The 18,573-nt window shown below is 38.3% G+C and overlaps 1 protein-coding gene and 2 non-coding genes across 4 annotated transcripts; all 3 read left to right on the top strand.

The window, feature by feature from the left end:
- The first annotated feature begins 4,097 nt into the window (after nt 1-4,097).
- LOC121315577 (transmembrane protein 214-A-like) lies at nt 4,098-13,167 on the top strand. Of its 2 annotated transcripts, none has more exons than XM_041249788.1 (10): nt 4,098-4,393; nt 4,786-4,927; nt 5,713-5,804; nt 5,956-6,004; nt 6,332-6,442; nt 6,729-6,846; nt 7,338-7,434; nt 7,951-8,107; nt 11,289-11,440; nt 11,764-13,167. In XM_041249788.1, the coding sequence occupies exons 1-10, from the start codon at nt 4,197-4,199 to the stop codon at nt 11,885-11,887; spliced, it is 1,239 nt and encodes a 412-aa protein (XP_041105722.1). In that variant the 5' UTR covers nt 4,098-4,196; the 3' UTR covers nt 11,888-13,167. The 2 variants fall into 2 exon arrangements, with proteins under 2 accessions (XP_041105722.1, XP_041105721.1); XM_041249787.1 differs by having other exon boundaries at nt 11,761-13,167.
- Nucleotides 13,168-17,859: 4,692 nt separating this feature from the next.
- On the top strand, nt 17,860-17,945 carry trnay-gua. Its single transcript is given in 2 exon segments — nt 17,860-17,896; nt 17,910-17,945. It is a non-coding gene; the product is annotated as a tRNA-Tyr (tRNA).
- A 372-nt stretch (nt 17,946-18,317) lies between these two features.
- Nucleotides 18,318-18,390, top strand: trnaa-agc. Its single transcript has one exon. It is a non-coding gene; the product is annotated as a tRNA-Ala (tRNA).
- The last annotated feature ends 183 nt before the right edge of the window (nt 18,391-18,573 follow it).

Here is an 18,573-nt window from a genome sequence, read left to right as displayed (position 1 = left end):
AATGGCAAGGATCAGAAGTGCACTAAATTACTGCAGTAAGATGTGCAGAGACAATTTATTTGTACAAATACCGACTACAGTACGGTACTATGACCCGTCCAAAGACAGTGAGATTACATTGACAGCACCATAGGATCTTATGTGGTGTCTGGATATATTGTCCGGAGTGCCGTCATGCCGCGCTAACGCACGATCTGTACGTGGATCGGGATGTACTGCGGTCTCCGGTACGGCGGACGTTGTGTGGTGATCTTGGGGTCTCTCCCAGGGAGTGAACCAAACGTGTGTAGTACCGCCTCTTGGCGTTTACAGGCTGAGGGACAGGTACATGTTCGTGACGTATGCGCAGGTCCTTGCGGTATCCTTTCGGGTTCAACGAACAAGGGGTCATCTTAACGGCATCACAGGGGGCATCCCCCAGGCAGCCAAGTATGTGGTGCCGTATATGCATCTGCCACCCAGTGCACTAAACGTTGCTTCGATAGGACCTGACCTCTAGAGAGGGACCCATAGCAGACAAACAGCTGGATGGACTGTCTCCAGAACAGCTGTCCTATCCAGGTAACAGCGCAGAGCCCAAACCGGGCAAAGCATGTGCTGTCTACGGTCCTCCTCTAACTCGTGCGGGGCAGGTCTGAAAGTTTCCAAAAGAACCAACCAATTAACATTACCTTCTATGGTGGAAAACGTTTACCCGACCTAAAAAGAAACACAAAGACGATATAGTAAAGGGTCCTTTCGGTATGTTACAGAGCTCACCTGTCACGTACTTCGGTGAAAGCAAGACTGCATGCATTCCCGAGAATTTTTGTTTGGGGTGAAGGTACTTGGGTCCCGCGTCAAGACGACAAACTGCGGTACCTTGAGTTTTACCCACTTCCTGAGCATTCTGGGTTCATGGTAAGATCTAGGGTGAACCCTGGTTGTTGAAAAGTAGTACCCTACTAGAGTGCGCAGGAGGTGAACCGCCCTGATGGAACGCAGGTTTCTGTGTGTCCAGGACAGGAGTCGGTGCGCTGCGTGGTGAAGGACCGGCTAGCGCAAGCCGCCTTGGTGGTTTATGTAGGCTACCACTGTAGTATTGTCCATCCACACCAGCACATGTTTGTCCGCTAACTGCTGGCAAAAATGAGATAACTCCAATGTCCCTTCCACTGACCTCTTACTACTCTCCCATTCCAGACCGCTCCCCAGCCCAGGCTGGAGGCGTCTGTCGTGACCACTTCCCTTCTGTGAGGGGACCTCCAAGGCGCAGATTGCCGGGATGGAGCCACCACTCCAGTGTTTTTCAGCATTGTCTGGACACTCACACCAACTGTTACCGATCTCGGACTGGGTGCACCTTTAGCGTGTTTACCCAGGCTTGAAGCGGGGGGCATTCTCAGCAGCCCTATTGGAAGGATTCTCAAAGCGGCTGCCATCAGCCCAAACAACTTTTGATATCTTTTGACCTGTAGAAGATCATCCCCTCTGAATAAGGAGAGTGTGACTTCTAACGACCGAATCCTGTCTTCCGACAGTGAGTCAAGAATGCTCACAGAGTTCAGTTTGAACCCCTGGAACACTGTGGACTTAGATGGTATGAAGCTGCTCTTCTGTTAATGTATCGAGAGCCTTAACTTCGTCACATGATCTATAACCTGTTTTGTGTGTGCCTCTGCGCGTGTTTTTGAATGCGCGCAAACTAGCCAATTGTCCATATAGTTCAGGATCCGAATACCCTGCAGCATGAGTGTAGCCAGTGCTGCATCCATGCACTTTGAAAATGTGCATGGCGCCAGCAAGAGGCCAAATGGCAGCACGCAAAATTAGAGGACCTCTGCAGAAGACCCTGGACCACGGACCTCATTCTCCCATGACTCAGGGAAAGAGACTCCGTTGGGGATAGGGCTGCTCTCCTGCGTTTTTAGTTCTTTTAGAGAACTTTCTGTACTGAGAGCAGTCAGAACCTGAGACAGCCCGGGATCGAGACCGCGTCCTGTCACGAGCGGACAGGACCCGTCGCAGAGGCACGGACCAGCGTGACAACTTTTGGTGCCTCTGGGTCAACTTGCGTGACTGTACGCACTCCACGCATCTGGCCACGACGACGCGAGCCCAGCTGAGGACCCAGTTGAACGCACTGACATGGCGTGTGCGTAGCCGGTGCTGCTGCGCTCGGTGCCGGGAGGAACCGCGATCGGTGTCTAGCAGTCGGTACCGTGTCAATAGGTGCCGATGGGGAGCATGGTCGGTGCCGGGCTGAAGATGGTCACACCAGCGCGGGGTCAATCGGGGTCGGTGTCATAGAGCGCTGTCGGTGCAGAGTCAATTGGTGCCAATGGTGAGCATGGTCAGTGTCGGGCTGTAAATGACCACGAAGATGGTCACACCGGTGCCAAGTCAATCTGGGCTTGGTAGGCTCTGTCTCAAGCCTGAAGTCGGTGGGAGAACCACGCTTGAAAACGACTCCACGAGCCCGTGGGGTCCTATACAGCACAACAACAGCTCCAAACACATTAGATAGAACTACACGAGGTAGTAGAAGAGAGTAATGGCTGCTTGCCAATCTCAAAAGAAGGGTCAAAACCAGATCTAGTCAATTGGACTAGCCCTCTTAACCCGTCCTCGCGAGAGTTATTGTCTCGGTGATTGGTGGTCAGAGAGGGCTCTTCCCGTTCGGTGATGGTTGTCATTCAATTGAAGGGGAACCTTATGTAAAACATGTAAAAAATAAACGACCACCTTAAAGGTTTCCACTCCCCGGTGACCTAAAATATAGGAGCGTTGCGGCGCGGTATTCCCTAGACACCACCGGAGACTCATATGAGCGATTGAAGGTTTGCTTAACTTTAATAATTTCCAATAGGCTACCGAAGGCCAGTCGACAGTTATGTGTTTTATTATTATGAGACGACAGAAAACACAGTCATGTCTTTTCCATTCTACCTTGCGTGACCGATGATCTATCATCGTGTTTTTTGTGATCGCAGTTTCAGTGAACGTTCGTTGATAGGCGTGTTAAAAACATGTTTGACAAATGGATAAGCATAAGCGTAGGGATCCAGTACATCACCATGAGCAAGAACTGAATGATTTAAGTATTGCTATGCAGGACAGCCACTAAGATTGTTACCTCTTTATTAAAAATGTGGACAGATTAATCTACTGATTTTATTTAATCGACTAATGCCTATCGATTTTAACTGATCAAAAATTAATCGTGACAACTGTGATATTTATACAATGTGTAATCTAATTTGTTTTAATGCCATACTGATTTCTAAAATGGTTAGCCAAAAAATGGTGAAAATGTGATATTTATACAATGTGTATAAGAAAAAAAAAATATATATAATATTAATAGTCAAAAAATTTTTATTTTACCCAAAGAGGGGAAACTTACGGGTCAAAAAACAAACAAAAATAGGGCCCCGGTTCACCGCAGATCCACAGCGAAGCCACCAGACCTATAGTGCCAGAGGACAACACAGATATGAATGGTTCCAGTGCAGACTCGCAGGCGCCATTTCAGCCACAGTGGATTCCCCTGCCAACCTAATCCCTCCCAACCCAGGCCAATTAATAAAAATAAATACATAAAGCAACTCGATGGAAGTTTTGTATAAATCTAATGCCATGGCCCAACTGAAAATATCAAGGTGACGGGGCCAAGGCTAACTCGTAAAATAAAGGTGATATTTTCATTTGGGTTATGGCATATTATATATAAACCATGGTACACAGCTGTTTTATTGAAAAATCAACACAAAAATATATAGTCTATCCAAGGTGAAAGACAAATACTTAAATAGTTTGGGATTTTTCATTTCTTTTGTAAACAATTTCAAAAATACTTGGAATGTGGAAATACCTTATAAAATAACAATTATCCAGCTATGCTTTTTATGAAGCAGTTTTGTGTCTAGTTCAGTGAGGTCAGAATATTCTGATACCATTTGATGAAAACATGTTTTGTAGCCTTGTCACTCAACTTCAGCTTTTCCAAGTCTCTCTCCACTGATTCTGCAGTGAATCTCGGCTGGCTGAGCATACATCATATCATTCTGACAGCTCTGAAGAGAACAGTGCTTTGCATGCGAGACCTGTGGCATGACAATGACTCCATTATGCTATTCTGAATCCCTAACTCTTAAAAATTCACTTCATCTACACGCAACTTGAGGAATGAAGCAGTTTGTGTGGAGGTAGTTTAAATGTTGACATCTCGCACAGGGATGTGCTCAACGAAAATAGAAACCTTTGCTTCTCTGCCAGCTAAGACATCACATGTTTGGTTTTTCTATGCTAGGATGCACGCTAATCTATCCAAAGGCTTTGGAATTATGGGACCAAAGGACTTTTTCCCTCTGCTGGACTTTGCCTTTATGCCCAAAAACGCCCTGTCTCCCAGGTAAGAATATTAAAAGTGCCCAGGATACATTACGATTACCTGCTCTGCCAGTTGCAGTTGAGTAAAGGCAAAGGGGTACTCTTTCAAAGATCTTGAAACAGTCATCCAGAAACAATCTGTACTATCAATTGCCATTGCAATATCAAAAGGAAATATTTACGTACTATATAAGAAATTCTAGTAATATTTCTGAAGCCATAAAATATTTAAAGCATAGCTTGTTAGTACACTTATACTTTAACAAACATGGGTATGCACTTTTTATTTTTATTGAAATAAATTACAAGCACCTAGTCACATTTGTTTTCTGACTGGACAAGGTGTAGTGAAGTATAACTAGCTTGCCTCGGTGCTATTCTGGAATCCTGAATTGAAGTGCCCTTTGTTGTTAGTCTGCAGGAGCAGCTTAGACTGCTGTACCCGAGGTTGAAGGTGCTGGCTTTTGGAGCTAAACCTGAATCTACCTTGCACACATACTTCCCATCCTTCCTGTCCAGAGCAACCCATAACTGCCCTGATGACATGAAGAAAGAGGTTAGAGCTGGGGGCAAGGAAACAATAAAGGTTACTGTACTAAATCAAAATCAAGAACTGACTTATTGTTAGAATGATATGGTTATATAACCACACAGGTAAGACATTTACAGTACTTGTCTGTTTAAGAAGCTTGTACATCGTGATGGAGCATACCGTATTGATGTGAAAAAAGTCGATTATTTAATTCATGCAATATGCCCTAAATCATGGGCAGACTGCTTTAGCTATCACTTCCATAGTGCTAGAAATTGGTTGACCACACATGATTACATATGTACAAAAGGTACCCAAGGTAAAATAAGGTACCCAGTATTTTACAATACTGTCTAGCACCCTGCTCAGCCCCCTTCCATTGGAATCATCTATACCAAATATCATAAAATGTCAAGCACTCGCCAGGTATTTGCTGTTAAGCTTATTTATTATAACATAATTATGAAAAAAACAATGAACGTTATGCGTGAATGTGCATCATTGTTTTTTCATAATAAATATATAAGCTTAACATCAGATACCTGGCGAGTGCTTGACTTCTTACAACATTCTGTATATTTACTTGCGTCTATAGCACACCATCAATACAAGAACATTTGTTCTTTTATTGTGCTCCTATTCCTTCAATAATCTATACCAGAAATACCAAAATCTCAAAAGGTACTCCCAATGACAGGCCACTGAAGCAAGAGGAAAGCATGTTCATAGCCGTCAAAGATACTAGTCAAGCGGTTAATTAAAGCCAAGCTACTGACTGCACTTACAGATTGTTTCTTGTTCATTTGTAGCTCCTGAACAGTTTGACTGAGTGTTTGACTCGGGATCCTCACAGTTTTAGTGTTTGGAGGCAGTTGTACACCAAACACCTTTCACAATCAAGGTAAAAAAAAAAAAAAATGTATGTGTAGGGGGGGTGGCATTCAGCATGGAACCTGGCAAATGTATTCTGTTTTGTTAATGAGCTGACTAATAAGTATACTTGTTTAGATAAGTCCTGTGTTTCTAATCTGACTTTTTTTTTTTTTTGCAAGTCTTCTACTGAATCATCTTTTGGACTCATGGAATTGTCAATCAGGAAAGGTATGTTATCCATAAACGAAATGGCATGTGCATTTTTGGTTAAACTTAACTTTCTCTAAATCTCTTCCTGGAGTTTTAGGAATATTACTAGTGATTTTAAAAGACTAAGATTTAATGTGACTTGAAAAGAAGGCTTTTAGTGTCCTAGTAAATGTACACCTTTCTTTTAGGAACACGAAACTTCATGTTTTATAAGAAACTTTAAAGCATGATTTTGTATTTGTTTTATTTTTAATAAAAGTTAAGAGCATTGAACAAAGGCATCATATAATTTAGCACTTCAATTGTGTAATCCTGAGTACCTCCTATGGATTTTTTGAATTTCAGGTTTGCAGATCTCTGCCAGAAACGGTGCAGTCTTTCAAAGTTACTAATGATGAAATGAGTACATCTGCTGCCAGCTCACAGGAGGTTAAAGCCTGCAACGATGTCTGCAATGTAAGAATTCTCTAGATCTGCCATTAGATTTCGTAACAAATAATAAATAAACTAAAAGGTGTTATGGGAAGGTATTTTAAAATAAAAAAAAAAAACTAATTGTTAGCTTATTTTGAAATGTAAACTGTGTTTGCTTGGTTGCTGTTATTTCTGGAATGAAAACTAACATTGCTGTTGTATATTTTAGTTTACTGAAGTCATTTTATTTCATTAAATTAGTATTACTTTGTTGCTTTGAGAAATCTGATTCTTCCACTGACTCACTGACTGTTGCTTCCTTTTCCAGCAACTCCAGGTAAAGATGAAAGGACAAGGCTTCCCGTGGTCTCGTCTGGTGTTGGTAGCACTAGTGTTTGCTGCTGGATTTGTCATGTATGACATCCGAGCAAATGGATCCTTTAAAGGTTTGTCCTACAGATCACATTTCTGTAATGTCACATGTCTAAAATTAATGAAATTAGTTATTAAGTTAACTTTTTTATAGATGTGTAAAGTTGAGATCTGTTTTCCGTAGCACCAAATGTCAAACCAGATTCACAATGTGCCATCCTTCTAGGAGCTTCATCCTATAATTATAATAATAAAGATGACATTTTCATAGCATAGGTACACACATTGTTCACAGATCCTGTTGGAATGTAATTCCGTTTACAGCAAATTCAATTAGTAAGTCATCATCTTTCTTGTGCTGTGGTGTTTCAAGTTCTACACAGTATAGTGGGAGTATTCTAAAGAAAACCATTTTCAGTTGAGTAATATAAGTGACTGACATAGAGCTTCTATTCCTTTTGATGTTTATAGTACACTTTATTTTCTATATGTTCATTACTTGATGCCACATTGTTTATCATTAATGAAGGTGTAACTGTTTGTTTTTGTATATTTTTAATTGAAGCCTCATCTGTTGCACATGTCCTTCACCAGTCTGGAATGATGTCCGTCTCACAACAGGCTTGGAATAAAATGTCTGTTTATTCTTACAAAGGTTACAGGTCAGCAGTATGTCTGTCTGTTTCTAGAAATATGTAGGATTTATGGGATATTTGCATTAAATGACGAGCAGTGATTGTCTGATTTCTATGTAAACATCCTTTCTTGAATGCTTTTGGCAAGACTTATCGTTGTTCAAAACAGCTAGAATAAACTTCAGTTCCCTATTTCCTGTATCATCTCCTCTTCTAAATACACAGGAAAAATTACTCCTTTGAATTAAAAAAAATAAAATAAAAATAAAAAATTCTAGATTTTCATTCCTCCTGTCACAGGCAAATCCAGTTGCATATAGCATACCTCAAGCTCAGGGAGTGCACTGTCAGGATTTTAGCAGCAGAACAATGACTCTACAAAGTATTGTGAATGGACAACGTTCTGTAGTTAAACAGGTCTGGGACATAAATGAAGTAACTAGTAAGTCAAGACCTGTGTTTTATATGTTTTAAGAGTCAACATCTTTTCAATAAATCAGAATTGTTCAGAAATGTCTGAACCATTTTTTCTATACTTTTTAGTTGGATAGAAACTAATGCACCATATTACTACTCTGAGATGGTAAATAAAATGGGACCTGTTTTGGAAATGGCTTTAGAAAAGACAACCCTGGCAGTGGGATACCTTGGAGAAAAGTATTCATGGGTCAAAGACAACACACCCAGGCTTATTGAATGGGTAAGCGCTTTATTATTGTTTTTATACATGTTGAAAGAAAATTAGTGGTTTTAAAATCGATCGGTCAAATGACCTGAGTTTTAAAGATTCAAGAAATAACTTCTGAAGACTAAAATTGCTAGCCAGGTAATTCAGTTGGTGACTCAAACACTGTTGCAGAAAAGCAATATCTACTAGGTAAGACTGGACAAACAAGGCGTTTCCATTATTGCTGTTGGCTTAACCATTTATTATACCCAACTAGGAATGCATGGTGACAGGGATGTAGTAGAGACCTTGAATGTATATCACACTTTTGAGTTATACATATCTAGAAAGCTGCTTATCCAACAACTTAGTGTGATACATAGATAAGATAATTGCATTACTGTGCCAATTTATGAATTAACAGAACTACTGACTGAATAAAGCTTGAGACACTTATACAAGTGTACATAAGAACATAAAGTTTACAAACGAGAGGAGGCCATTCGGCCCATCTTGCTCGTTTGGTTGTTAGTAGCTTATTGATCCCAAAAGCTCATCAAGCAGCTTCTTGAAGGATCCCAGGGTGTCAGCTTCAGCAACATTACTGGGGAGTTGATTCCAGATCCTCACAATTCTCTGTGTAAAAAAGTGCCTCCTATTTTCTGTTCTGAATGCCCCTTTGTCTAATCTCCATTTGCGACCCCTGGTCCTTGTTTCTTTTTTCAGGCTGAAAAAGTCCCTTGGGTCGACATTGTCAATACCTTTTAGAATTTTGAATGCTTGAATCAGGTCGCCACGTAGTCTTCTTTGTTCAAGACTGAACAGATTCAATTCTTTTAGCCTGTCTGCATATTACATGCCTTTTAAGCCCGGAATAATTCTGGTCGCTCTTCTTTGCACTCTTTCTGGAGCAGCAATATCTTTTTTGATAGCGAGGTGACCAGAACTGCACACAATATTCAAGATGAGGTCTTACTAGTGCATTGTACAGTTTTAACATTACTTCCCTTGATTTAAATTCAACACTTTTCACAATGTATCCGAGCATCTTGTTGGCCTTTTTTATAGCTTCCCCACATTGTCTAGATGAAGACATTTGAGTCAACAAAAACTCCTAGGTCTTTTTCATAGATTCCTTCTCCAATTTCATTATCTCCCATATGATATTTATAATGTACATTTTTATTTCCTGCGTGCAGTACCTTACACTTTTCTCTATTAAATGTCATTTGCCATGTGTCTGCCCAGTTCTGAATCTTGTCTAGATCATTTTGAATGACCTTTGCTGCTGCAACAGTGTTTGCCACTCCTCCTACTTTTGTGTCGTCTGCAAATTTAACAAGTTTGCTTACTGTACCAGAATCTAAATCATTAATGTAGATTAGGAATAGCAGAGGACCTAATACTGATCCCTGTGGTACACCACTGGTTACCACACTCCATTCTGAGGTTTTTCCTCTAATCAGTACTTTCTGTTTTCTACATGTTAACCACTCCCTAATCCATGTACATGTGTTTCCTTGAATCCCAACTGCGTTCAGTTTGAGAATTAATCTTTTGTGCGGGACTTTGTCAAAAGCTTTCTGGAAATCTAAATAAACCATGTCATATGCTTTTCAATTATCCATTATCGATGTTGCATCCTCAAAAAAATCAAGCAAGTTAGTTAGACACGATCTCCCTTTCCTAAAACCATGTTGACTGTCTCCCAGGACCCTGTTACCATATAGGTAATTTTCCATTTTGGATCTTATTATAGTTTCCATAAGTTTGCATATAATAGAAGTTGGGCTTACTGGTCTGTAGTTACCTGGTTCAGTTTTGTTTCCCTTTTTGTGGATCGGTATTACATTTGCAATTTTCCAGTCTGTCGGTACCACCCCTGTGTCAAGAGACTGCTGCATGATCTTGGTTAGCGGTTTGTAAATTACTTCTTTCATTTCTTTGAGTACTACTGGGAGGAAGGATCTCATCCGGCCCAGGGGATTTGTTTATTTTAGAGCTCCTAGTCCCTTTAACACTTCTGCCTCGGTTATGCTAAAGTTATTTAAAACTGGATAGGAACTGGATATGTGGGGCATGTTGTCCATATCTTCCTTTGTAAAAACTTGTGAAAAGTAATCATTTAATATATTTGCTATTTTTTTCTTCATTTACGAGTACATACAGTAATATGTCACGTATCCGCCCTAACTGTTTTTCCACCATGATCAATCTTCAGCAACGTTCATTTATTATTAAGAACATAGTTTACAAACGAGAGGAGGCCATTCGGCCCATCTTGCTCGTTTGGTTGTTAGTACCTTATTGATCCCAGAATCTCATCAAGCAGCTTCTTGAAGGATCCCAGGGTGTTAGCTTCAACAGCATTACTGGGGAGTTGATTCCAGACCCTCACGATTCTCTGTGTAAAAAAGTGCCTCCTATTTTCTGTTCTGAATGCCCCTTTGTCTAATCTCCATTTGTGACCCCTGGTCCTTGTTTCTTTTTTCAGGTCTGAAAGTCCCTTGGGTCGACATTGTCAATACCATTTTGAATGCTTGAATTAGGTCGCCGCGTAGTCTTCTTTGTTCAAGACTGAATAGATTCAGTTCTTTTAGCCTGTCTGCATATGACATGCCTTTTTAAGCCTGGAAAAATTCTGGTTGCTCTTCTTTGAACTCTTTCTAGAGCAACAATATCTTTTTTGTAGTGAGGTGACCAGAACTGAACACAATATTCAAGATGAGGTCTTACTAATGCATTGTACAGTTTTAATATTACTTCCCTTGATTTTAATTCAACACTTTTCACAATATATCCGAGCATCTTGTTGGCCTTTTTTATAGCTTCCCAGCATTGTCTAGATGAAGACATTTCTGAGTCAACAAAAACTCCTAGGTCTTTTTCATAGATTCCTTCTTCAATTTCAGTATCCTCAATATGATATTTATAATGCACATTTTTATTTCCTGCATGCAGTACGGGCTTTGTTTGCTGTTCCATTATTGACGAATAAGATGCCATTGTTTTCTATGACCTCCATAGAAAACAATGGCAGAGCAGTGCCCGGTTGTTGTATGATTGTATGTATAATCCTGTGACTGTGCTTATTGTTTTCTTTATGCCTGCACTGTTAATGTCATTTCAGTGGCTTAGTACTGAGCTGCAGTATAACAGCAAGTGCTAAAATGACTTAATGCATTCTAAATGTGTTTTCCAATTTGTTGTCCAGCTCCACTCCAGTATCCCAGATGGTGTGGTCCAGTTGATTGAATATCTGAAGGAATTGCTTCTATCTATTCATCAGAATTATCTACAGCCTGCTGTGGTGTATGTGAAAACATTGCTGGAACAAGGGTGGCAGCAGTTTGTAAATTCTTGCAAGTAAGTGTTAAAGGATGAAGTGGGGTTTGAACTTAAGTCCTGGGAGGTGGGTCAACTTCTTATTTTCCCATCTACCATCAAGCTTAAGATCCTTTACACGGTGTTGGTGTAAATCAAAGTTTATTTCTATAATTCTGTAACTATAACATTGCTATATATCAAAATAAACAACAGCTCCCCCATTTTTATTTTTACTCCCTCCACACATTTTATATTACTAAGAAATAGGTGTGTTTTAGACACTGCACAGAATATCAAACAAATGATGATGTAATAGAGATAGAAGTGAACAATGGTCTTTTTTTTTCTCCATTTTGCAGAGGAGAAGTATCTTGGCCCTGTGTGCAGGATCATTTGGGATTCTGGTCTATGTCCACCTGGACTTACCTTCAAAACACGACCATTGCTGTTAAAAACTGGGCATTTTCAGTGCTGTCTAGGCTGTAAGACTTGTTTCACGCTGGGACTAAATCAGTTTTGTTCTTGTGATCTAGGACAATACCACCCGTGCTTTTTAATGGTGACATGGAAGAAGGGTTTTACAAAAGAAGCTGGCGCTTATACATTTAAAGACTTGTCAAGCTGCATGAAATTTTGTATCAGATTCCTTTTCTACTTTTGTTTTTGTTCATTATGGGGTTTATAGATGTACCTTTTTTCCAGGTTTTATAAATGTTTCAAACAGTGTTACATATTTATGATAACTTGCCAAATGGAAATACGGTTTAAGAGGTTACCAACAATTTTGTTCATTATATATATATATATATATATATATATATATATATATATATATATATATATATATATATATATATATATATATAAATGTATATATTCCACAAGACATGGTTTTAAATTCCATAAATTAAACTAGGATTGTGAGGGCAAAGGTTTACAGCCAACTTTGATTTATGCTAGTCTTTCTTTTATGAATTGTAACCACTTGCTGATTTGTAGAGAACATAATCTACAAACTCGACATCACATTTCTATTGTGTTGGTTGTAGCTTTGGGACTTGTTGTTTTATCTATTGTTTTGGGGTCCTATGGAGAATACCAGATACATCATTGTAACAGGACTTGTAAGTATTATTTTACTGTATTTTTCGAACCCTGTTAACACTACTGTGCAAGGGAAGTTTTTTTTGGTTTGTTTCTTTTTTTTAATGTAAAGTCTGCACACTGTTGCTAAATGCAAGTTAAAAAAAAAAAAAAAAGGAAGAAATGCATGCATGAAACCTCACTGTATACATTGCTTTTCCATAGTGTTCAAAGATTATGGTTAGTTTGAAAGCTTTAAAGGTAATTTTTAATACATACCGTTGTGCGGCAAGGTATAAGAGTTGTCATTGCCAACCAATAGTGCCAAATTTATTTTACACATATTTGCATAAAACGTGAAACCTTTCACTGATTACATCTGAATAGTCAACGTGTGCCTTGATAAGATTCTACCTTTACCCTACAAAGTGACCACGAAGTTATCCATGTTTTTGGCTATGATCATTAACAGTGATGTCACATCTGCCTACAGCTCACAACTACTCATCTGTACTGCGCAAGATAATTAAAATGTGAGAATTGTGAGCCCATTGAGAAACATGCCCAATGTGCACTTGCAATTGTTTTAGCTACATTTTGAATCTTTACTTCCCTGGTAATGTTGTGGTATTGTAAAAATGCTGACCTTATAATAAATGACCTGAATGGTTGCTGGCAAACAACTTTTTTTTGTTGTGTATTTCTGGAAAAATAAAGTATTTGAATGCTTGTTTTATTTTTTGTGACTGATAATAAGTTATTATTCCTGTGTAGTGGATTTATTCTCCGCTATCCGAAGACTCAGGATTCAGGTTTATTATCAACTCTAGTTATTTTATAATACAAGGGAAGAGTCCACAAGAGACTGTTGTAGAAAGAAGGGTTACATTAGATTTTATACAGTGTGTTTACAAGAGAGGGTGTGTCTCTAGTTGGAATGTCACAGAAGTTTGTGATAAGGCCTTTTGTTCATTACATGTGGTTTGAGCTGTGCTGAAGCCTATCAGAACCAATTGTCCTGGACAGTTCTTTCCTGGGGCCAGGATGTAAATCCTTTGATCTGATGGGGTGTCGACTGTGGTGTAACTTCTCTCCTGTCTCAGGCAATCCTCCGTTATCACAGCACAAGATAGAATCAGAACGCAGACGGTCTCAGAGTTATCAAAGTTGGTGTCCTGGGGATGGGGGAACACTGTTGTTTACAAGCCCAAAGGGCCAGCTGCAGCTGATGCAATCAATCACTGCTTGCTACAGTCTCAAAGGCACCTTGTGTATCAATTATATATATATATATATATATATATATATATATATATATATATATATATATATATATAAGGTGCACATGTATCATACAGAATATAATTTTCCTCTTCACCTGTGATGTATATTGACATTTTTCTGGCAGTTTATGGTGAGTATTATTCATGTATTTATTTTCCCAACTGATCATTATCCCAGTTAAAATTTGTTCTCTGATAAAATAAGATAAAAATGTCCCTAATACTCACATGAAACAAACATGTAGTTCATTGTATAAAGAACTTCCCGTGTGGGGGGGTAATTCATGAAAATACCATTTGTAAACAATACTTTTGTTGTATTGCTTCCTGGGCTAAAACATGCAGGTGACATTATTTATTTCAACATTGATTTATTTGTTAATTTATTTGTTACATTTCACTTTTTTTTTTTTTACATTTGCTTCAGTATAAAGTAAATGTGTACCAACCTTAATGTCAGAGGTGCTTTGTTTAATACAATAGGAGCTCTTTAGGTTGTCCTGTCAGGTGTGTTCAATGACCAGGTGTTAAGAGGTAGGAGTAAGAAATCACATTTCTAAAAAAAAAAAAAAGCAAAGTCTCGTATATATGTTTTGATTTTCAATGTTTGTAATTTCAGTGGTAATTATTTACAACACCTATTGAAGAAAAACATTTTGGCAAAAAAACAGGTCAAGACGAAGGAGTGTTGTGCATATTTATGAAGATATATTATTTAACATTAATACCTCCATATCCTAGGCAACACCCCACTATGTTAGTAATATACAAACATTAGTTACTTTCTTAATAGACAAGACGATGCCTCCATTATGTGATTAATATTTAAATATAAAACTTGGGTTTTAATCCTTCACAAATTTAATATTTCTTACAAAATTATGTTTATGATTATTTTATTTTGATTATGCAAGTATATCAAAATAACTATAAAGAAAATAGAAAATAAATACGAGGGTAGGTTATAAAAATATGCTTTCCACTTTCAAGATCGAGAGAAGTGTGTGTGTGTGTATATGTATATATATATAAGTATTCAGACCCCTGACCAATTCTCTCATATTACCGAATTACAAATGGTACATTGAAATTTCGTTCTGTTTGATATTTTATTTTTAAACACTGAAACTCAGAATCAATTATTGTAAGGTGACATTGGTTTTATGTTGGGAAATATTTTTAAGAAAAATAAAAAACTGAAGTATCTTGCTTGCATAAGTATTCAACCCCTATGCTGTGGAAGCTCCCAGTTTGCAACGAAGAAAAACATTTTCTGGATAAAAACCCATTGTTGAAAGATCATTGGTAAGGTTGTGAATCTGAAGGAAAATGAAGACCAAAGAGCATTCTACAGAAGTTAGAGAGCAATACAAATGCATAGATTAGGGAAAGGGTACAAAATAATATCCAAGTGTTTGGATAGCCCAGTGAGCACAGTTGGATCAATAATCAGGAAGTGGAAGCTGCATCACACCACCCAGGCACTGCCAAGAAAAGGCCGTCCCTCAAAACTCAGCGCTCACTCAAGAAGGAGACTTGTGAGAGAATCCACAGAGAGGCCAACAATCACTTTGAAGGAGCTACAGAGTTCAGTGGCTGGGAGTGGAGTAATGGTGCACCAGTCAACCATATCAAGAGCTCTGCATAACACTGGGCTGTATGGGAGGGTGGCAAGAAAGAAGCCGTTACTCAAAAAGTACCATCTGAAAGCACGTCTGGAGTTTGCCAGAAAACATGAGTGACCCAGCTGCGATGTGGGAAAAGGTTTTGTGGTCAGATGAGACCAAGATAGAGCTTTTTGGCCAAAACTCAAAGCGCTATGTGTGGCTCAAACCTAACACTGCCCATGCCTCAAGACACACCATCCCTACAGTGAAGTATGGTGGAGGCAGCATCATACTGTGGGGATGCTTCTCATCAGCAGGGACTGGGCATCTTGTTACAAATGAAGGAAGAATGGATGGAGCAAAATACAGGAAAATACTGCAAGAGAACCTGCTTCAGTCTGCTAAAAATCTGAAGCTTGGGAGGAAATTCACCTTTCAGCAGGACAATGATCCCAAGCACAAGGCCAAAGCAACATTGGAGTGGCTCAAGAACAAAAAGGTGAATGTCCTACAGTGGCCCAGTCAAAGTCCTGATCTCAATCCCATCGAGAATCTGTGGCACTATTTGAAAATTGCAGTCCACAAGCGTTGCCCAGTCAACCTGAACAACCTGGAGCAAATCTGCCAAGAATAATGGGCCAAAATCACTCCGACACTGTGTGCAAAGCTGGTACATACTTACCCCAAAAGATTTAAAGCTGTTATTGCAGCGAAAGGTGGCTCTACCAAATATTAATGTGTGGGGGTTGAATACTTATGCAAGCAAGATATTTCAGTTTTTTTATTTTTCTTAAAAATATTTCCCAACATAAAACCAATGTCACCTTACAATAATTGATTTTGAGTTTAAGTGTTTTAAAATAAAATATCGAACAGAACAAAATTTCAATGTACCATTTGTGATTCAGTAATATGAGAGAATTAGTTAGGGCTCTGAATAATTTTGCAAGGCACTGTATGTATATTGTATATATATATATATATATATATATATATATATATATATATATATATATATATTCTTGTGTTTTCAAACATAAGAAAGTATACAAATGAGAGGAGGCCATTCGGCCCATCTTGCTCATTTGGTTGTCAGTAGCTTATTGATCCTAGAATCTCATGAAACAGCTTCTTGAACTTGAAGGATCCCATGGTGTCAGCTTCAACAATACTGGGGAGCTGGTTCTACTCCCACAATTCTCTGTAAAAATAAGTGCCTCCTATTTTCTCTTCTGAATGCCCCTTTAATCTCAATTTGTGACCCCTAGTCCTTGTTTCTTTTTTCAGGTCGAAAAATTTCCTTGGGTCGACATTGTCGATACCTTTTAGAATTTTGAATGCTTGGATCAGATCACCGAGTAGTCTTCGTTGTTCAAGAATAAATAGATTCAGTTCTTTTAGCCTGTCTGCATATGACATTCCTTTTAAACATGGAATAATTCTGGTTGCTCTTCTTTGCACTCTTTCTAGAGCAGCAATATCCTTTTTGTAGGGAGGTGACCAGAACTGAACACAGTATTCTAGATGAGGTCTTACTAGTGCATTGTACAGTTTTAACATTACTTCCCTTTATTTAAACTCAACACTTTTCACTATATTTTGGAGCATTTTGTTGGCCTTTTTTATAGCTTCCCCACATTGTTTAGATGAGGACATTTCTGAGTCATCATAAACTCCTAGGTCTTTTTCATAGATATCTCCCATACAGTATTTATAATGTACATTTTATATTGCCTACGTGCAGTACCTTACACTTTTCTCTATTGAATGTCATTTGCTATGTGTCTGCCCAGTTCTGAATGCTGTCTAGATCATTTTGAATAAACTTTGCTGCTGCATCAGTATTTGCCACTCCTCCTATTTTTGTGTCGTCTGCAAATTTAACAGGTTTGCTTACTATACCAGAATCATTAATTAGGAAAAGCTAGATTAGGAAGAGCAGAGGACCTAATACAGAACCCTATGGTACTCCACAGATTATGGGGTGCCATGTGTTACTTAAATTTTATATTTTTTCCCTGATTTAACTTAACTCTTGTGTTTCTTCCCCAGATTTATAAATGTTGTGAAAATAAATATATATGTATATATATTTTTAATGTGTACATTCAGATATAATTTATACATCTTAAAATATTTAGCAACTTCAAACATTTAAACGAAAAAACTTTTCAAAAATAAATATTCATTTTAAAAATAAATATATATTTTGGTATTAAATAATTATTTTGAGAATCAAGATTTAGCTGTTCCCAAATACAGTATATCTGGATTTTGAGAACTATTTAACTAACATCTCTAAAAAGAATTCACATTTAGCTAAATATTTAAGTAAATCTTTATCAGATTTGCACGTATCCTTTATATTACTCTCTCTAAGCACACTCGGGAGACATTCAGGAGGAAATAAACTCCTGCAAGTGGCTTGTTCAACATATTGAAAACAAATTCCGTTTCAAAACTCTGCACCAGTGATTCTGCGAAGCCTTCGATAGCTCAGTTGGTAGAGCGGAGGACTGTAGTGGCTACATGGTAATCCTTAGGTCGCCGGTTCGACTCCGGCTCGAAGGATTTTTTTAGTTTTTGTTATGTTTTTATCATTATTTCTGTCTCATTGTATATCTAATACAACAATATCGAATATGTTCAATTGAAAATATATATGTAAACTCTGAGAGTGAATCGACGACATGAATAGGGAGGTACTGCTGGCACTGTTGGCAACCATTTTAAATAGATCGTCATATTTTCGTTATATTAAATTTCGTCGCCCTTTAGTTTAAAGTATACTTTAATTTAAACATACACTGCATACTTTGAATAACATAAATATGTATTGGTAATTCCAGTTACGCTACAATGTCGTTACAAAGGTTTACGTTGATTAATTTTCTAAGTTTTGCTTGTTTGTCAATCTTAACAAGTGAAGTGCGAGCGTTGTCCGGGGGATTAGCTCAAATGGTAGAGCGCTCGCTTAGCATGCGAGAGGTAGCGGGATCGATGCCCGCATCCTCCAATGATTTCACTTTTAATTATTATTATTATTTTTTTTTTAACTGCATGTTTAAAAAGTCGTGTCCAATTTTTTACATTTTCATTGAAGTGTCCGTTAAAAGACGAAAGGAGATACACATATATGTTATTCATAATGTCTCTGTCAAGTAACTACTGCTACCTAAAATAAGTTCAGTTATTTAAA

The sequence above is a fragment of the Polyodon spathula genome, chromosome 5 (genome assembly GCF_017654505.1).
Source record: "Polyodon spathula isolate WHYD16114869_AA chromosome 5, ASM1765450v1, whole genome shotgun sequence".
Classification (NCBI taxonomy): Eukaryota; Metazoa; Chordata; class Actinopteri; order Acipenseriformes; family Polyodontidae; genus Polyodon; species Polyodon spathula.
This window is presented reverse-complemented; position numbering and strand designations above follow the sequence as displayed.